The sequence below is a fragment of the Eublepharis macularius genome, chromosome 1, assembly GCF_028583425.1.
Source record: "Eublepharis macularius isolate TG4126 chromosome 1, MPM_Emac_v1.0, whole genome shotgun sequence".
NCBI classification, from domain to species: Eukaryota; Metazoa; Chordata; class Lepidosauria; order Squamata; family Eublepharidae; genus Eublepharis; species Eublepharis macularius.
The window spans coordinates 25,041,606-25,057,829 of record NC_072790.1 but is presented as its reverse complement, the minus strand read 5'-3'; the positions used below and the strand labels follow the sequence as shown (position 1 = coordinate 25,057,829).

Here is a 16,224-nt window from a genome sequence, read left to right as displayed (position 1 = left end):
CTCTGTCTTTTGGTGCTACACCTCTGAAGATGCCAGCCACAGCTGCTGGCGAAACGTCAGGAACTACAATGCCAAGACCACGGCAATACAGCCCGGAAAACCCACAACAACCAAAGTACTCTTGTTGCTGTAATAAAGTATAAAGTATAAAAACAGTGTTCTAAAACTTTTTTCTAACTGGCTGTCCATTATTCCCAACAGAAAAGTCTCTGGTTTCAGCTGAAGTTTAATCTTCAAAATGGATGATTGTATCTGCAACCAAACTCTTTGTTTTCTTACATGTCCACCACATATGAAAAAAATGTCCCTTCTTGTTTAGCACATTTCCAACATATATTTGATGCCCCCTTGTGCATTCTAGCCAGTTTTTCAGGAGTCATATACCAATACATCATTTTGTAAAAATTTTCTTTAATACTGGAGCTTAATGTAAATTTCAGCCCTCTTGTCCACATATTTTCCCATTGCTCCATTAATATATTATGTCCACAATTTTTCACCCTTTTAATCACACATTCTTTTACTTGCTCTTCTTCCATCTCAGACCTCAACAGAAGTTTATACATTTTAGAAATAACATGTTCATAATTTGTACAAAGGGCTATTTCAAATTCAGTTTTAGATTTCTCAAAGTCATAATGACTCTTGTCTAGTTTGAATCTCTCCAAAATTTGCATATATGGAAACTATTGACACGTGTGCCCTTCTGCTGCTAAATCCTCTCTTGATTTAATTTTAACTTGGTCCTGAGATAATTCCAATAAATCCTGATAAGTTAACCATTTAGGTTTCCCTTCTAAAATGAGCTTCTTGCGATGACAGCCAGAGAGGTATTTTCGAACAAAACCTAAGTTTATATTTATTCCATACTCTCAGGATTGCACGCCTTACATGATTATTAAACTCTATGTTGGCTTTAACTTTGTCATACCATAGATACCCATGCCACCCAAATTTTAGATCATGCCCTTCCAGGTCCAGTAATCTTCTATTTTTTAACAGTATCCATTCCTTCATCCACACCAGTTAGCCGCAAAATGTAATCCTCAAATCTGGGAGGCCCAAACCTCCTCTTTCTTTTGCATCCTGTAGAACCTTAAATTTAACCCTTGGCTTTTTGTCTTGCCATATAAATCTAGATATATCCTTCTGCCATTGCTTAAATGGTGTCTCTGTTGTCAATACAGGAATTGTCTGAAATAGGAATAACATTCTAGGTAAAACATTCATTTTAATTGTAGCTGTTGTTCCCAACAGCAATGATTGAATTTTATCCCATCTTAGCATATCCCTTTTAATTTCTTTCCAAGTCTTAATATAATTATTTTGGAATAACATACAGTTCATATTTGACAAAGTAATTTCCAAGTATTTTATCTTTTTCTCCACTTTAAACCCTGTTATGCTTTCAAGTTTCATTTGATCTTGTATTTTCATATTTTTAGTTAAGTCTTTGGTTTTCTGCTTATTAACCTTAAAACCAGCCACTACACCAAATTCTTTCAATTTTGTCATTAGAGCTTCAATTCCTTTCAAGGGGTCCTCCAAGATCAGCACCAAATCATCTGCAAAGGCTCTCACTTTGTAGTTCTCCTGTTTCACCTTAATACCTCGAATTCTCTCATCTTGTCTTATGTCCCTATTCAAAACTTCCAAGCATAAGTATAAATAACAAAGGTGATAATGGGCAGCCTTGTCTTGTGCCTGTTTATATTCCACATGGTTTAGTTAACTCTTTAGGTAGTTTACCCTGGTTCATCTTAATATGTTTCTCAGAGCACCTATCTATCTTTGGATTGATCACTCCATTCCAATCTACCATCAAACAATAGTTTTCATATGCTAGATCTATTAAACAATGCCCAATTTTTTTTTAATAAAATCCAGTTTTATTCTCATTTTGGAGCGTAAAGATCCACCACCAATGTTTTTGTCCCCTGTACATCAATTTCTACCGCCACATATTTTCCATGCTCATCACTCATTATCAATTTAGGCTTTAAATGTGGCTTAATGTATAAGACAATTCCATTCTTCTTTTTGGTATCTGCTGCTATAAGTTCTTCGCCCAAAATTTTATACGTCAAAAATTTTATATCTTTTCTCCTAATATGGGTTTCTTGCAAACAAATCATATCATATTTTAGTTTCTTTAAGTAATGAACAATTTTCTTCCTTTTTGGGGCTGAATTTGCTCCATTGATATTGCATGTTAAACTTTTGTATTCCATAGTGCCGTGAAATTTTAAAATTTAAAAAAATGGGGGGGGGGGAGAATCCCAATATATGGAAAAGTAAAGAGCAGAGTTAAATATGGGCCTCCACTTCCTCCTCCTCTTTACTCTGCTCTAATTGATGCCTATATTTTACCAAAAAGTCTCTGGCTTTATGTACTGGGTTCAGTCTAAATCTTTGCCCTTGAAATGTGAAAAACACACCTTCTGGGGTATCCCATCGAAAAGCATTTTTCTGTTTTAACTTTTCCACCAAAAAGCTATAATCCTTGCATTTACGCAGAAATCGGATGGGAATTTCTTTCAAAACTATAATCTGGGCACCACCAATTATTAATTTTGTGGTATAATGCTGTTGTAGAATTTGCTCCTTCACTCTTCTTCTTGCAAAGCAGACTAGCACATCCCTTGGGAGTTTTCTCATTTTAGCAAATTTAGAGTTAATTCTATATATGCAATCAATTTCCATTTGCATTACAGTCCAAAAACTCTGCGAAAGCCACAGTCATTTTGTCTAGAATGCCCTCACCATTTTCTTCTGGGATGGATCTAAACCTCCGGGCGAATTCTTTTTTTTGCATTTCTAACAGTACCAGGCTATCTAATTGTTTTTCAATCAGACTATCATGAGAATCTACTTTGTTTTGTATTGTCTCCACTTTCTATTTGATTCACTTCTACAGAAACTTGTTTCATAGATTGGTCCAATTTTTGAACTTGCTCTGTCATTTGATCTCTCAAAGCAACAGTCCTTTTGTCTATTTGTTTCTCAAGGGAGTCCATTTTGGCCCCCAAATTCTTCCCAACTCATCCATCTTATCAGTCATTTGTTGAAAATATTTCTGAATTTTTTCCATTTATGGAAGATCTAGAGATCTATGGCGAGGTTTTTTTGGTAGTTGTCATAACTTTGTAGATATTTCTGTAGCTGCCAGAAGGCACCACAGAATGGCAGTAGACATCTAAAATTCTCTTAGTAGTGTCTCCACTATAGCAACGGTATCTCTTCCAAGTCCCATTCCCATAGCAACAGAAAGAAATCAATAACTCAGACCAGGTGCTCTTATCTTGGATAGCCAAAACAAACAGTTGTTTTTTCAGTTTCACTTTCCCAGCTTAACTGTTCCTTTACTAGGCAATGCTTTTAATCGCAAAAGTACTTTCCCCCTAAAAATGTCCAAATCTACATTAATAAATCTTGAACAAACATTCAGTCTTTAGACTTTTCACTTCCCAGGTCAATAAATCTTCCAAAAAGCTGGAATAGGAAAGATTTATTCAAACGTCTTTCATATCTCCTTTAAAAAAAGCTCTTTCCCCAAAGGATGTTATCTCATTGTCTTGGAGAAAATCTCTCTTCATTAACTTTAATTAGTCTCTTTTAACATCAAGAAATGAGGAGTGGAAAGCTTGGTGTCAATTATCGGCTCCAGCACTGCTATGAGTGAAGATAACTTTCCCAGATTCCAAATGCTGCGGCAGGAACCAATGCCAAAACCTCCATCTCAGCAAAAAAGCCCCACCCCACCCCGCAAGCAGTTTTAGGAATGCAGATGGGATAAACTCACGATCTGTCTTTTGATCCAAGCAGATAGTCGAGTGGAAAAAACTCCCACACAGCAAATTAGCAGTGTTGTCCCTCAGCTCAATAGCTGGGCATCCACCTTCCTTGCCCTCCTCACCAGAACTCGAATTATGTAACCCTTGATTTGCATATCTGGTTACTTTATGGTCACATTTCCATATTTATCCTATAACCCCCTAAACATAAACATTGTTAAACACTCTAAGCATCATATAATCTATATATTTTTTTAGAAAAGCCAAGGACTGTCAAAACTAGTTATGGCAAAATATCTGCTGGTCTATATTTTCTAAAGCCAAGCCAAGTATGTGTTGGTCTTTCTGTATCCTGTGGTTTAACCTGAGATGTTACAGTTGGTTCTAATAAAAAAGTATTTGTAGGGTAAATGTTAGGGATTTTTTTTAATAAAGACCCCTTCCATTTTAGTTTTCTGAGGAAGAAACTTTGCCTGGGATGTGAAAGTTGTGGAAAAAACCTAAACAGCATATTCCATGTCTCGTGTTGTGACTGTTGCTATGCTGCAGGTCGGTATGATATTAGACAGCTTTGTAAATTTGTAATGATAAGCAATTTTGTTCTAGAATAAGGCTTCCACATTCAGCCTTGGACACTTCTTATTGCCACAAGGAGCTAGAAAGGATTCTTATTTGTATTAAGTATTTTGATTGTATCTTGTCACTCTGTAAGATGAAGTCGAAGTAAACTGTAATAACTTTTTTATCTTTTAGCATTAAAGTATTAAAGCATAAGGATGAAGTAGTTCAGTATGCATCAGGCCCTGGGAACCTCATGCGTCTGAGTTTTGTGTAACAATAAAACTCATATTTCTTTGTATCACTGTGATTGGTGTCGTGGATTATATTTGGGTAAGTGGTAGAAGGGAAATGTATAATTGGCAGCAGAATACTATGAAAAATATTTCCCTAGCATTAAGGGATTTCCCCCCTAATAATGGAACAGGAACAAACCTTAAGTTTGGGCCACTTTACTGTCTACTTTGGCTAATATCCAGTACAGGCTTGGTTGCGTTCAAGCCATCTAAAAACAATTTGGTGTAAGTAAAGCTAATATTCCTGCATTGTATTCAATATGATTTAGCAATATTCAATATAGGTGAACAAAAAGGCCAATCTTAGATGTGAAACGGTGCTTTAAAGAGAGTATTTTTTTTCCAAAAATTTTTATTGAGTAGGTTAATGTAATTAATACATAATACATAAATCATCAATTTCCCTTTTATCGTCTACCAATCTTATTCCATACATTGATTGGTTAAAATAAACATTCCCCACCCTCCCTCCCCCTTTCTCCCTAGACCCCCAAAAGCACTAAAACCTTTTTAAATCTCATCATATTCCTTCTATTCTAATAGTTCTCTCAATTCTTAAAGGTAAAGTTCTTAGATAAATTTTAGTTTCATTATCATATATACATCAATAATTATCCATAGACCATAACTGTCCTTTTACATCCCATGCTGTCTGACAAAGAGGGTTTAATTATTTGAGATAGCAGCTTAAATTATACCCCACTCCCCAAATGGATAACCATACAGTCATTCAGTGATTCAGTGATATTCAGTGATTCTGAACATCTTGATGTGTTGATATTGTTGAAAACCTGTCTACAACTCATAGTATGTAAAAGGAAGATCAAAAATGTTCTCCATCTATGTGGAAGTGAAAAACCTCACAGCAGGACCTCAGCTGTTCCTTTTTAGATTCTTACCAACGTAGGGCAAGAACTTATTGTCCAGTTGTAGAGTCAGATCTTTGATTTTTTTCATATGTAACAAAAGAATCTGAAATTGTGCCAGGTTCTTTTGTGTTTTGGAGGATGGAAAGAATAATCCCAATTAACAAAACTACATAGTTTTAGGTGGGTAGCCATGTTGGTCTGCAGTAGAATTGTAGGATTTCAGTCCAGTGGCAGCTTAGAGGCCAATAAGATTTTACTTTACTCAGACAGAGAGAAGGGAGCTCTGACTCTCAAAAGCTTACCCTCTGAAAATCATGTTGGCCTCCATGGTGCCACTGAAATCTTATTCATACATAGTAGCACATAATAACATATCCACTGTCTGTGCTAGGAACTCTTCCATAAATCAGTTCCTTCCTCTATTCAGTCACAGCTTAGTGAGACCAAGAAACAGAAGCCAGACTGGGGCTGGGCTGTTGAGGGGACTGAGACTGTGAACACAAGCATAGGCTTGATTCTCAGTGGCTGGGGTCAGAAGTTGTGTATTTGTGACAAAACATGGAACAATTTTGTCAGAGTTCTACTGCTCTAAAATGGCAGGCAGGAAAGGCTGGTGTTGTGCTATGTAACAAGAGGGTCAGTTGTGGCAGCTAAGTAAGATAGGAGCATCAGTCTTGTGCACATGGCAAAGCACAGAAATAGTAGGGTGTTGGAGGCGCAGTAAACCCAACAGCAGGGGTAAAGTTTAGGTCTTCTTTTGATATCCCAGGGGCTGGCTGGAAAGTGAATCTCTGCAGGAGACTTACAAAGAACAGGAAGAGCTCCATTCTGGCAAGGGTCTCACCTGCACATACTCGCCGACCTGTGATAATGCAGACAGAGGAGGAAAACCTGGTTTATTTAATTTTTAAATGTTTCATACTGCTGTCCCATGAAATGATACCCAACCCCAGTGGTAATTATAAAAGGAATTACCTGCACCAAATGGAATGAAGGCATCTCTCTTTACGAACTTTCCTTCAGAATCAAGGAAGTGCTCAGGATAGAATTTATAAGGTTTTTCCCACTGAGTTTCATCATACAGCACAGAGTACACTAATGGAACAATATGAGTTCCCTGCCAAGTCAAAGAGATGAGTTGTTAAAGAAAATGAAGATAGTATCTGAAACAAACAACTGTCCTTCAAACTAAGAAAATGCTATCCCACAAACTGAATCATGTGGGAAAGCAACTGCAAGGAAAGCAAGATAAAAAACTTACTTGGATGGCCAGTGTTTTCAAAAGATTGAATTTGGCCCAATGCAGAAAAAGTAAGGCACATTCCCATTGTTTCCATAAGAGAAATCAATGAAATGTAGTAGCATTTCATTAACCAGATCTGTTATTCCACAAGTGTTGGTTGCAACAAATGCACAGAAAATGCTATATTCAACTTAGCAATGATGGTAAATCTAAGAATGTTCACCTTTGGAATGAAGTAGCCTCCAAGAGTGACGTCCACTATGGTGGCACGTGACAAGCTCATAGGGAGAATATTAGCAAACCTCTGAACTTCATGAACCACTGCATCGGTGTATGGCAGTTTGGCTCGGTGTTCAATCCGTGGCTCAGCAGACCCAATTACCTTTGTTATTTCTTCTTGCACTTTTTCTGAGAAAACAGAACAATTTTTTTCCTCCACTCAAGAAAATTTTTGTTTCAGATATCAAATTATTCCTGGGCCCATTTTAATGACTATGGACACATCTTGCTGTCAGACTATGGAATCCCAGTTATCTAGAGTTCGTCTCCCCCTTCTACAAGAAGCACAAGGTTTCTTGGTTCCAAAAGGTTTATTGGAAGATTATGCTCAGGATACAGGTGTCCACAATCCAGTGGCTTGAGGCCCTTGGCTGAACGAAAGCTTTGTTGAGAATGACACATGAAATGAAAGTAACAACACTTCAAACACCCATTCCCAGCCTCCCCCCTTAGTCCTGTCTGCGAAGGCATGGGAAGACGAGGACGTCAAGGTCTCCGGCCAGAACGGGCTGATAAGAACTCTTCGCTCCCATGGATATATGCGGCCTGGGCACCACCTGAGCCTAGAGGGAGGAAAACTAAACAACTACAGATTATAGCATGGTAATATGGCGTTACTCTGGCTAGAGAACTGACAAGCAAACGGACACTGACATTCTGCCTCCCTTAAGACCCCTCCCCTCACCCTTCAGCCCCTGCTTTCTCAGGGTATTTTTTATGAAATTTAGCAAGTAGTTTAGGGGCATTTACATGAGAAGCCTCCACCCACTCATGAAACCCCTCCTCAAAGTCTTTCCACCTGACCAGGTAAAAAGTCCTGTTGTGTCTGTGTTTGGAATCCAAGATTTCTTCTATCTCATAGTGGATTTGGCCGTCTATCACCGTTGGGTGGGGCACTGGCTTTTCTGGATGCCATTCATCTGGGGAAGGTGCTTTTTTGAGTAGACTAATGTGAAAGGTAGGGTGGACCTGGCGCAGATTCTTTGGCAATTCCAGTTCTACTGTTACCTTATTAATTACTCTTTTAATTTGGAAAGGCCCTAAATATTTTAGCCCCAGTTTTTTACTGGATTGCTGTTCTGAAGTTCTTAGTGGAAACATATACTTTATCTCCGGGGTGCAAGTCCCACTGCGCCACACGATGGTGATCGGCACACTTTTTGTAGTCTGCTTTTGCTTTGGTTAAAGTTTTTTTAATTACAGTCCATTGCTCCATGAGGGAGGTCCACCACTCCCCCAGGTCCCCAGAGCGCTTGGATTCTGGCTGCACTTTGAAGGGGAACGCCAACCCCTCATATCCCTGCACAATTTTAATCGGGGTCTCTCTAGTTGAGCTGTGAACCAAGTTGTTGTATGTGTACTCGGCCAGATGAAGAATTTGATTCCAATTGTCCTGTTGGAAATTAATATAACATCTGAGAAATTGCTCTAATACTTGATTAGTTCTTTTGGATTGTTCGTCGCTCTTGGGATGGTAGGTGGAGCTTAATCCTTGTTCAATGCCCGCCACTCACAAAAATTCCTGCCAGAAGTTGGCAACAAATTGTACTCCTCGATCCAATATCACCTTGGAAGGAAAAGAATGCAGTCTTACAATGTGTTTCATGAACAAGCTGGCAACTCAGCCCAGCAAAGTTGCTTAGCATTAAGACGCCGGGGCGTGCGGAGTGCTTCTAGGTTCTTGTGATCCGTCCACACCTGAAACGGATGACGAGCTCCCTCCAGCCAGTGACGCCAGGTGGTGAGAGCGACTTTCACGGCAAATGCTTCCTTCTCCCACACTAATTTTGTTCTGCCTCCATAAATTTTCTGGACAAGTATGCACACGGCCGCACTTTCTTATCATCCCCTTTCTGCATGAGGACCCCCCCAATGGCTGAGTCACTTGCATCCACTTGCACTATGAAAGCTCGGTTCTCATTGGGATGCTGTAGGACCAGCTCTGTGGTAAAACGGTCCTTCAGTGTTTCGAATGCTAGCTGGCAGTTTGACCCCCATCCAAGCTTAGCCATCGGCTTAGTGGCTTGCTCCCCTTTCCCTTTTGTTTTAAGCAAGTCCGTTAAAGGGAGGGCAATCTGGGCGAAACCTTCAATGAACTGTCTGTAAAAATTAGCAAAGCCCAGGAAGGATTGCAGTTGTTTTCAGGTAGTGGGCGCCTGCCAGTCCTGCACTGCTTTAACTTTAGCAGGGTCTATTTTTAATCCTTGCCCCGAGATACGATAGCCCAAATAATCCAACTCTTTCTTATGGAATTCACATTTGGATAGCTTGATTGGGAGCTTGTGGCGCATCAGGGTGGCCAACACTTTCCAGACTAATTTTACATGTGCTTCTTTATTTTCTGAATAAATTAACACATCATCTAGGTAAAGAACGACCCCCTTGTACAAAAATGCATGCAAAACTTCATTGATCATCATCATGTAAACTGAAGGGGTCCCTTTTTAGCCGAAAGGCATTACAAGATATTCATATTGGCCTAAGGGGGTATTGAACATGGTTTTCCATTCATCCCCTTCCTTTATTCTGATATGAAAATAAGCATCTTTGAGGTCCAATTTTGAAAAGATCTTACCCTGCGCCACCACACTAAGCAGGTCTCGAATCAGCGGAATCGGGTAGGCGTTGGTCATAGACACGGCATTGATGCCCCGAAAGTCTGAGCAAAGCCTAAGCCCCCGTCTTTCTTCACAAACAAAACAGGGGCCACATGTGGAGAGCTGGCAGGTTTGATGAAGCCCCTCTCCAAATTCTTATCAATGAACCTCCTGAGCTCCTGTCTCTCTGCCAGGCTCATGGAATATAATTTCCCTTTGGGGAGGCTTTCACCCGGGATCAATTCAATGGCACAGTCTGTATTCCGATGAGGTGGCAGGCTATCTGCCTCCTCTTCACTAAATGCTTGAGCCATGTCCTGGTACTCTAGAGGAATTAGATTCAGCTCCTCTGTAGATAGAAGGGCAACTTCCAAATTCGCTGGGGCTTCCCTGCCCCACTCTGACTTCCAATGGTGTTTTTGACAATATTCTCGATCGAAGACTATCATTCCCTTGGCCCAATTGATGTAGGGGTTGTGGTCCCAAAGCCATCTACTGTCCAGGATGAGCGGATACTTGGCTGCTTGGCTTACAACGTAAGAGCAACTTTCCCAATGTTTGCCCATTCCTGTGGGCACTCACTCTGTCTCTAACACGGCTGGATTCATGTTAGAGCCGTCCATTTGTTCAAAAATAATTGGGACTTTAAATTCCTGGGTTTCCAACCCTAGACCATTTACTAATGCTGGCGCAATAATGTCCCGTGAGCACCCTGAGTCAATTAGGGCTTGTACTCGGACATGGGTCCCCCTCTTTGGGTTCACTAATGTAACCGGGATAAACAAAATGGCCCCTCTGTCTCTCACCTCCTGCAGGGTGGTCTTCTCTTCGATCTGCTGCTGGGGTCTCCTCACGACAGATCCATCTTGTTTCCCAACTGCAGGCTGGTGGTTTCAGGGTCCAGAAGCTGGGCGTCAAATTCCATTAATACTTCCTCAGCTTCTAATCCCATCTCTGGGCGCCCCCTCTTAGTCGTTCCTCAACCTCTGCTGGCTCGTAGGGTCGGGACGGGACAAGCCAGGGGTGGTGGCTGAGCTTGCACATGAAGAGGGCATTGTGCTGCGAAATGCCCACTATTACCACATTGGAGACACAGACCCTGCCTCCAATGCGTCTTGGGCCCCTCTTGCCACAGGAGCACCCCGTCCCCCTCTCGAAGCTGGCGGGGCTCGCTGGGTTCCCGTGGCTTGCTGTTGCTCTACTAGCTGGACAACTTGGGTGCAGTTTTCCACTTCACACGCTAACTGTATACATCCCAGGAGTGTTGGGGAGTCATCCTGCATCAGAGCCCTATCTAGCAACCTGGGATTCATCCCATTATGGAACACCTCGTAGTGTGGGCACTTGGTAGCCAGCTGACGAAACTTGGCTGCGTAGTCCCTCACTGATTGGGACCCTTGCCGCACGGTTTGCAACTCGGTGCAGGCCCTCTCCCCCTCCAGAGAATCTTCGTACTGGGCTCGCAGTGCCACGACAAAGGCTTGCAAACTTGCCAATTCGGGGGCCCCCGAATAATAAAGAGTTACATACCACTCTGCTGCGATGCCCTCCAAGTGGGCCGCTAAATGCATTACTCGACTGCTGTCGAGGTAGCCCCACTGATTGAAGAATTGTAGGGCTTGAACTACAAAGAATCCCAGTTTACGTGGGTCCCCATCAAAAGTAGCTTCCAGCTTAATCTATCCCATAGGCAGCTCAGTCCCACCTGCTGCCATCGCTCCCGTGGGCTGACTTGGCTGTCCGGATGGGATTTGCGGTGCATGGCCCCTCGGCCGGGGCAAAACTCGCAGTTGTAGTTGGAACAGCACTCCTGCTCCGAGCGTGGGTCTCAACGGCACCCCTTGGCCCCCAGGACATGATTGCGGGCGGAACGGGGCTTGTGGTCGACCCAGTGGCCCGGCTTCTCCAGGAACCGGCTGCGGTCTTGGCTGCAGTGGAGGTGGCACCAGGCTTTGTGGCTGAGGTGCGGCCCCCCTTGGGGCAGCTGGTCTTGGTCCTGCTGGAGTGGCCGCCCCAACAGGTACTACAGGGCCAGTGGGAGGGACCAATGGGGCTGCGGGTCTCGTTCCTGCTGGAGCAGCCGCCCTGATCGGAACTACAGGGCCGGCTGGAGGTGTCAGGGTCTGTTTATATGTTGCCTGACAGGACTAATGCCATGCTTAATTCTTTAGTTGTTTAGTATTCTTTTCCCTCTAGGCCCCACCTGCGAGGCGCTGCTTCCATGGGAGAAGACACTGTCTTATCTTTTCTACAAGCCGAGTCGAACTTGACGGATGTTCCCACAGAGAACTCTCCTGCTATGGGAACTCTGGGGGGAGGCTGGGCTCTGACAGTGTGAAATGTAACAACTTCTAATCTGTACCTCATTGCTAACAATACTTCGTGCAGCCAGGATCTCAAATCCTGGAATATGTGCATCTGGACCTGAATGCTGTCTTTCAAAATAAAACCTTTTGAAATCAAAAGACCTTGTCTTCTTGCAGAAGGGAGTAAGACAGACTCATGTCTGAGAAACCATAGTCTGACAGGAGGAACCACTGGACCCCCTGTTGCCGGTCCAGCTGGCTCGCCCTCCCCCAGGAGCAGTGGGGCCGGCGGGTCCCGGCGACGGTGGTAAAGGAATTGTCGGCTGCAGGGCCAGTGGGGCAGGAGGCTGTGTACGACCTCTGGGAGCCGTCAGAGTGAGGAGCGCTCGAGGTCCTGGCGGGGCCAGGCCTCCAGGTAGGATTGGCCTGACCGTGGGCCCGGGCTGAGCCGGCGGCCCTGTACTACCTCCTGACGCTGCACCCTACTCTCATTGAACCATCAGGCCTATGATATAGGTGGCCTGCACTAAATCCTCTCTCATCGCCTCCATCTGCGCCTCCAGAGCTTGGTAGCGATCCTCTGCCTGGCTGCTGGGGTCTGGTTCACCCTCTTCCTCCTGGGTTTGCTGGAGCAGGCTCTCCTCCCAGACTCGTTGGTGGTGATCAACCCTCTCCGCCACCTCCTCTGACAATCCAGGCTCCCAACCTTGGGGTTCTGAGGCAGTGGCTGTCCCCAAGGCGGCCGGGCCCGACATCTCCGAGGAACTAGAGACCCAGCCCTTGACAATCCCAGTCACTGCAAGAATTCCATACTGCAACACTTGGGCTTGGTCCTGCAAATTACTCCAATGTCCATCTCCCGGACTCTCTCCCCCAGGTTCCGGCTGAACCTACATCCACATAGTCCCAGCTCATTAATTCTGTGCGCGGCACATTCCAGTCCGGGAGACTGCCTGTCTCATCCAGCGGAGTCCATTCCACAAGGCAACCTGCCTCCTCATCCCAGCAGTACCAGGGCTGAGAGGTTGCTCAGGTAGCTCCCGCTGAGAGCGTGGATAACTGACCAGTTTCCCAAACTTGGCCTCCTGTTGACCCCGGGTCCTCCTCAGCTAGGTTCAAATCGATCATGGAGCGGGAGAACATGGTGCCTGCACGCCTCTCCCTGGTGTCCCAGGGTTTTGAACCCCACTACCGGAGCGTTGGCAACGACGTCAACGGGTTGAAGCCTCAACCCACGCCGACTCTCGGCCGGGCACCCTCACCGCTCGCTCGGTCCTGTCTGGTCCCACCGTCAGGCAAGGTAGCTGGCCCCGAATCCTCTGTGCCAGGATCAGATGGGTCTATCGGATCAGATCCAGTATTTATCCTTCCCAGGTGAGGGGTCGGGGGAGTAAGAAAAAGGGGATTCTCAACAAAATGTCAGACTATGGAATCCCAGTTATCTAGAGTTCGTCTCCCCCCCCTTCTGTAAGAAGCACAAGGTTTCTTGGTTCCAAAAGGTGTATTGGAAGATTATGCTCAGGATACAGGTGTCCACAATCCAAGGGCTTGAGGCCCTTGGCTGAACAAAAGCTTTGTTGAGAATGACACAAGAAATGAAAGTAACAACACTTCAAGCATCCATTCCCAGCCCTCCCCCCTTAGTCCTGACTGCGAAGGCATGGGAAGACAAGGACGTCAAGGTATCCGGCCGGAACGGGCTGATAAGAACTCTTCGTTCCCATGGACATATGCGGCCTGGGCACCACCTGGGCCTAGAGGGAGGAAAACTAAACAACTACAGATTATAGCATGGTAATATGGCGTAACTCTGGCTAGAGAACTGACAAGCAAATGGACACTCTGACACTTGCACTCTAGTTTTGAAAAACAGTTGCCAGACAGCATTTGGGGAGTCAGTGTTGGAGAGGGCCTCCGTCTTCAGCTTTGGAATGTGATGTGAAAATAGAGTTCGAGAAAACGAGAGGAACAGTGTAAAACCCACTTGACAGTTTTTAATTTGGGGAAGGAGGACATTGAGCAGAAGGCTTTAAAGGAGCAGAGGGATTTCTCTCCAAGGGAATCTGATGCAGGATTAATAGAGTTGTTGATTCTTGGAGAACATTTGGCTTTGCAATCAAAGTAAGTATTCATTTTTAGTCTACGTTGGTTTGTCACTTACAGCAAACTAAATTACAAATTACACATTCTGGTTTATGTCCTAGGAAGTATTAACAGAACAGTGATTTTTCCCGTGTTCTTCCTCTACCCTTGGCATGATTTTTGGGCCTCCAAAAGTTTTTATGGTCATGGGACTCAATCAATGAATAGCCACTTAGGTGGAGAAGCTTCAATGAAAAGGAGGAGGGCAACAGAAATCAGGATACCAGGGAAAATCTTTCCGAGGTTCCCAAGGAAGTGTAGGGTGAGGAAACAGAAAAAATCCGTGTGTTTGCCTCATAGAGTCCAAACTAGTGTTCAGACAAAACTTGAAAACACATACTGTTACTGATCTAACTATCACCATTCTTCAGCAAGCAATATATTTAAAGAGAGACTCTAGCATGAACCTGCAAGAAGTCTGGTATCATCTCACAAGGACTTAAGAAAGACTTAAGATTCCCCAGTCATTACTTAGGATCAGCCAGTTTAGCAAAACTATAGAGACTGTGTTATTCCCAACTACTGCTATTGTGAATTGTTTGTGTACTTTTCTTCATTATATTTACGTTTCTGTGGTTACTTTGCACCCTGTGTTTCTTGCATTTCATAGCCCTTTGACCGTGTTGTTTAATTTTTAATTTGTGAGCTTTATCTATCTATCTATCTATCTATCTATCTATCTATCTATCTATCTATCTATCTATCTATCTATCTATCTATCTATCTATCTATCTATCTATCTATCTATCTATCTATCTATCTATCTATCTATCTATCTATCTATCTATCTATCTATCTATCTATCTATCTATCTATCTATATTTTATCTATCTATTTATCTATGCATTCACAAAAGTTTCTTACTTTTAAGGTTCCTCTAGACTCCAGTTTATTTAAACATTATCTCACTATCACCACACTTTATTTAATTTAATTATTTCATGCCCTCCTTTCTTCCCAGTGGATACCCAAAGCAGCTTACACTGATCTCTTCTCTTCCATCTTATCCTTGCAACACCTTTGTGGGGTTGGTTAAACTGAGAATGTGTGACTGGCCCAAGGTCACCCAGCAAGAGTCCATGGTAGAATGGAGATTGGAACTGGAATCTTATAATCTCTACACCATACTCATGGTATGGTGTAAAATTCTGGGCTAGTATATTGATACCATACAATCAGTTCCGACGATCCCATGATTTCTTGAGAATACAGCATTGAAAGGAACTCTCCCATTCACCTCTACGTTCAAGGTGGAACTCTGTATGCCCAAAGGGATGTCAGTAAAAAGCTTCTTCTTCCATTAAAGTAAAGCAAGAGCTGCTTTGGTGTGAGTGTACATTAAGGAAGGTAAAGGTGCAAGAACTGAGTCATTACTGACCCATGGAGGGACATCGCATCACAATGTTTTCTTGGCAGACTTTTGCTACTGGGTGGTTTGCCATTGCCTTCTCCAGTGTGTGTACATTAGGGCATTAATATTGTTTTACACCACTGCACAGATTTGGAAGCAGCACTCACTCTGGATTTCTGGGTACTTCATCATCAGCAAGAAGCCCCAACGCAAGGTACTCGAAGTGGTCTCCGAGCCTGCACTGAATATGTCACCCACAACAGCCTTTAGGTTTCCATCATGGAAAAATCCATTAGTCTTATTCTCGTTCTTCTCCTAGGGGACAAAAACAAGAAAGGATTAAAAGTAAATAAACAGAATACACATGGGCATAGAAAAATGAATACCAAGAGGGATCTAAGAATTTCACAACACTGAAGTATTCCCTTTACACTAGAAGAGAAACAACTAACATACATAATATCTTCATGATACATCAAACCATGAGAACAAATAAAGGAGCAAGAGCAATGAAGATGCTCTTGTTCTTTTTGAATTAGTGATGAAAATGAAATACTGGAATATTCTGACCCCAGGGTTCTCTGTGTTTAAGGATGTTAAAGGGCAACATATATCTTCCATCCACCGTGCATCTTCCTAGTTCAATGTGTAGGTTTTTCATAGAGCAGAAGGCAAAGTGACCATTCTAACAATAACAGAAAGTGAAAAATCCTATGAATGTTTGGGATGGAGTTCAAAGAATACTGAGAGAAAACTGCAATTTACAATGGGTGCCTGTTATGACATGTA

The 16,224-nt window shown here is 43.0% G+C and overlaps 1 protein-coding gene across 1 annotated transcript in view; it reads right to left on the bottom strand.

The window, feature by feature from the left end:
* Positions 1-5,054: 5,054 nt before the first annotated feature.
* LOC129344448 (cytochrome P450 2K6-like) overlaps positions 5,055-16,224 on the bottom strand; it is a 38,921-nt gene continuing 27,751 nt past the window's right edge. The window contains exons 6-9 of the mRNA XM_055001082.1: positions 15,603-15,750; positions 6,984-7,168; positions 6,493-6,634; positions 5,055-6,379 (exon numbers count right to left, since the gene is read on the bottom strand). Of these exons, the coding sequence (XP_054857057.1) occupies positions 6,186-6,379; positions 6,493-6,634; positions 6,984-7,168; positions 15,603-15,750 (669 nt within the window). The 3' untranslated portion in view covers positions 5,055-6,185. The remainder of the gene's footprint in view (positions 6,380-6,492; positions 6,635-6,983; positions 7,169-15,602; positions 15,751-16,224) is intronic.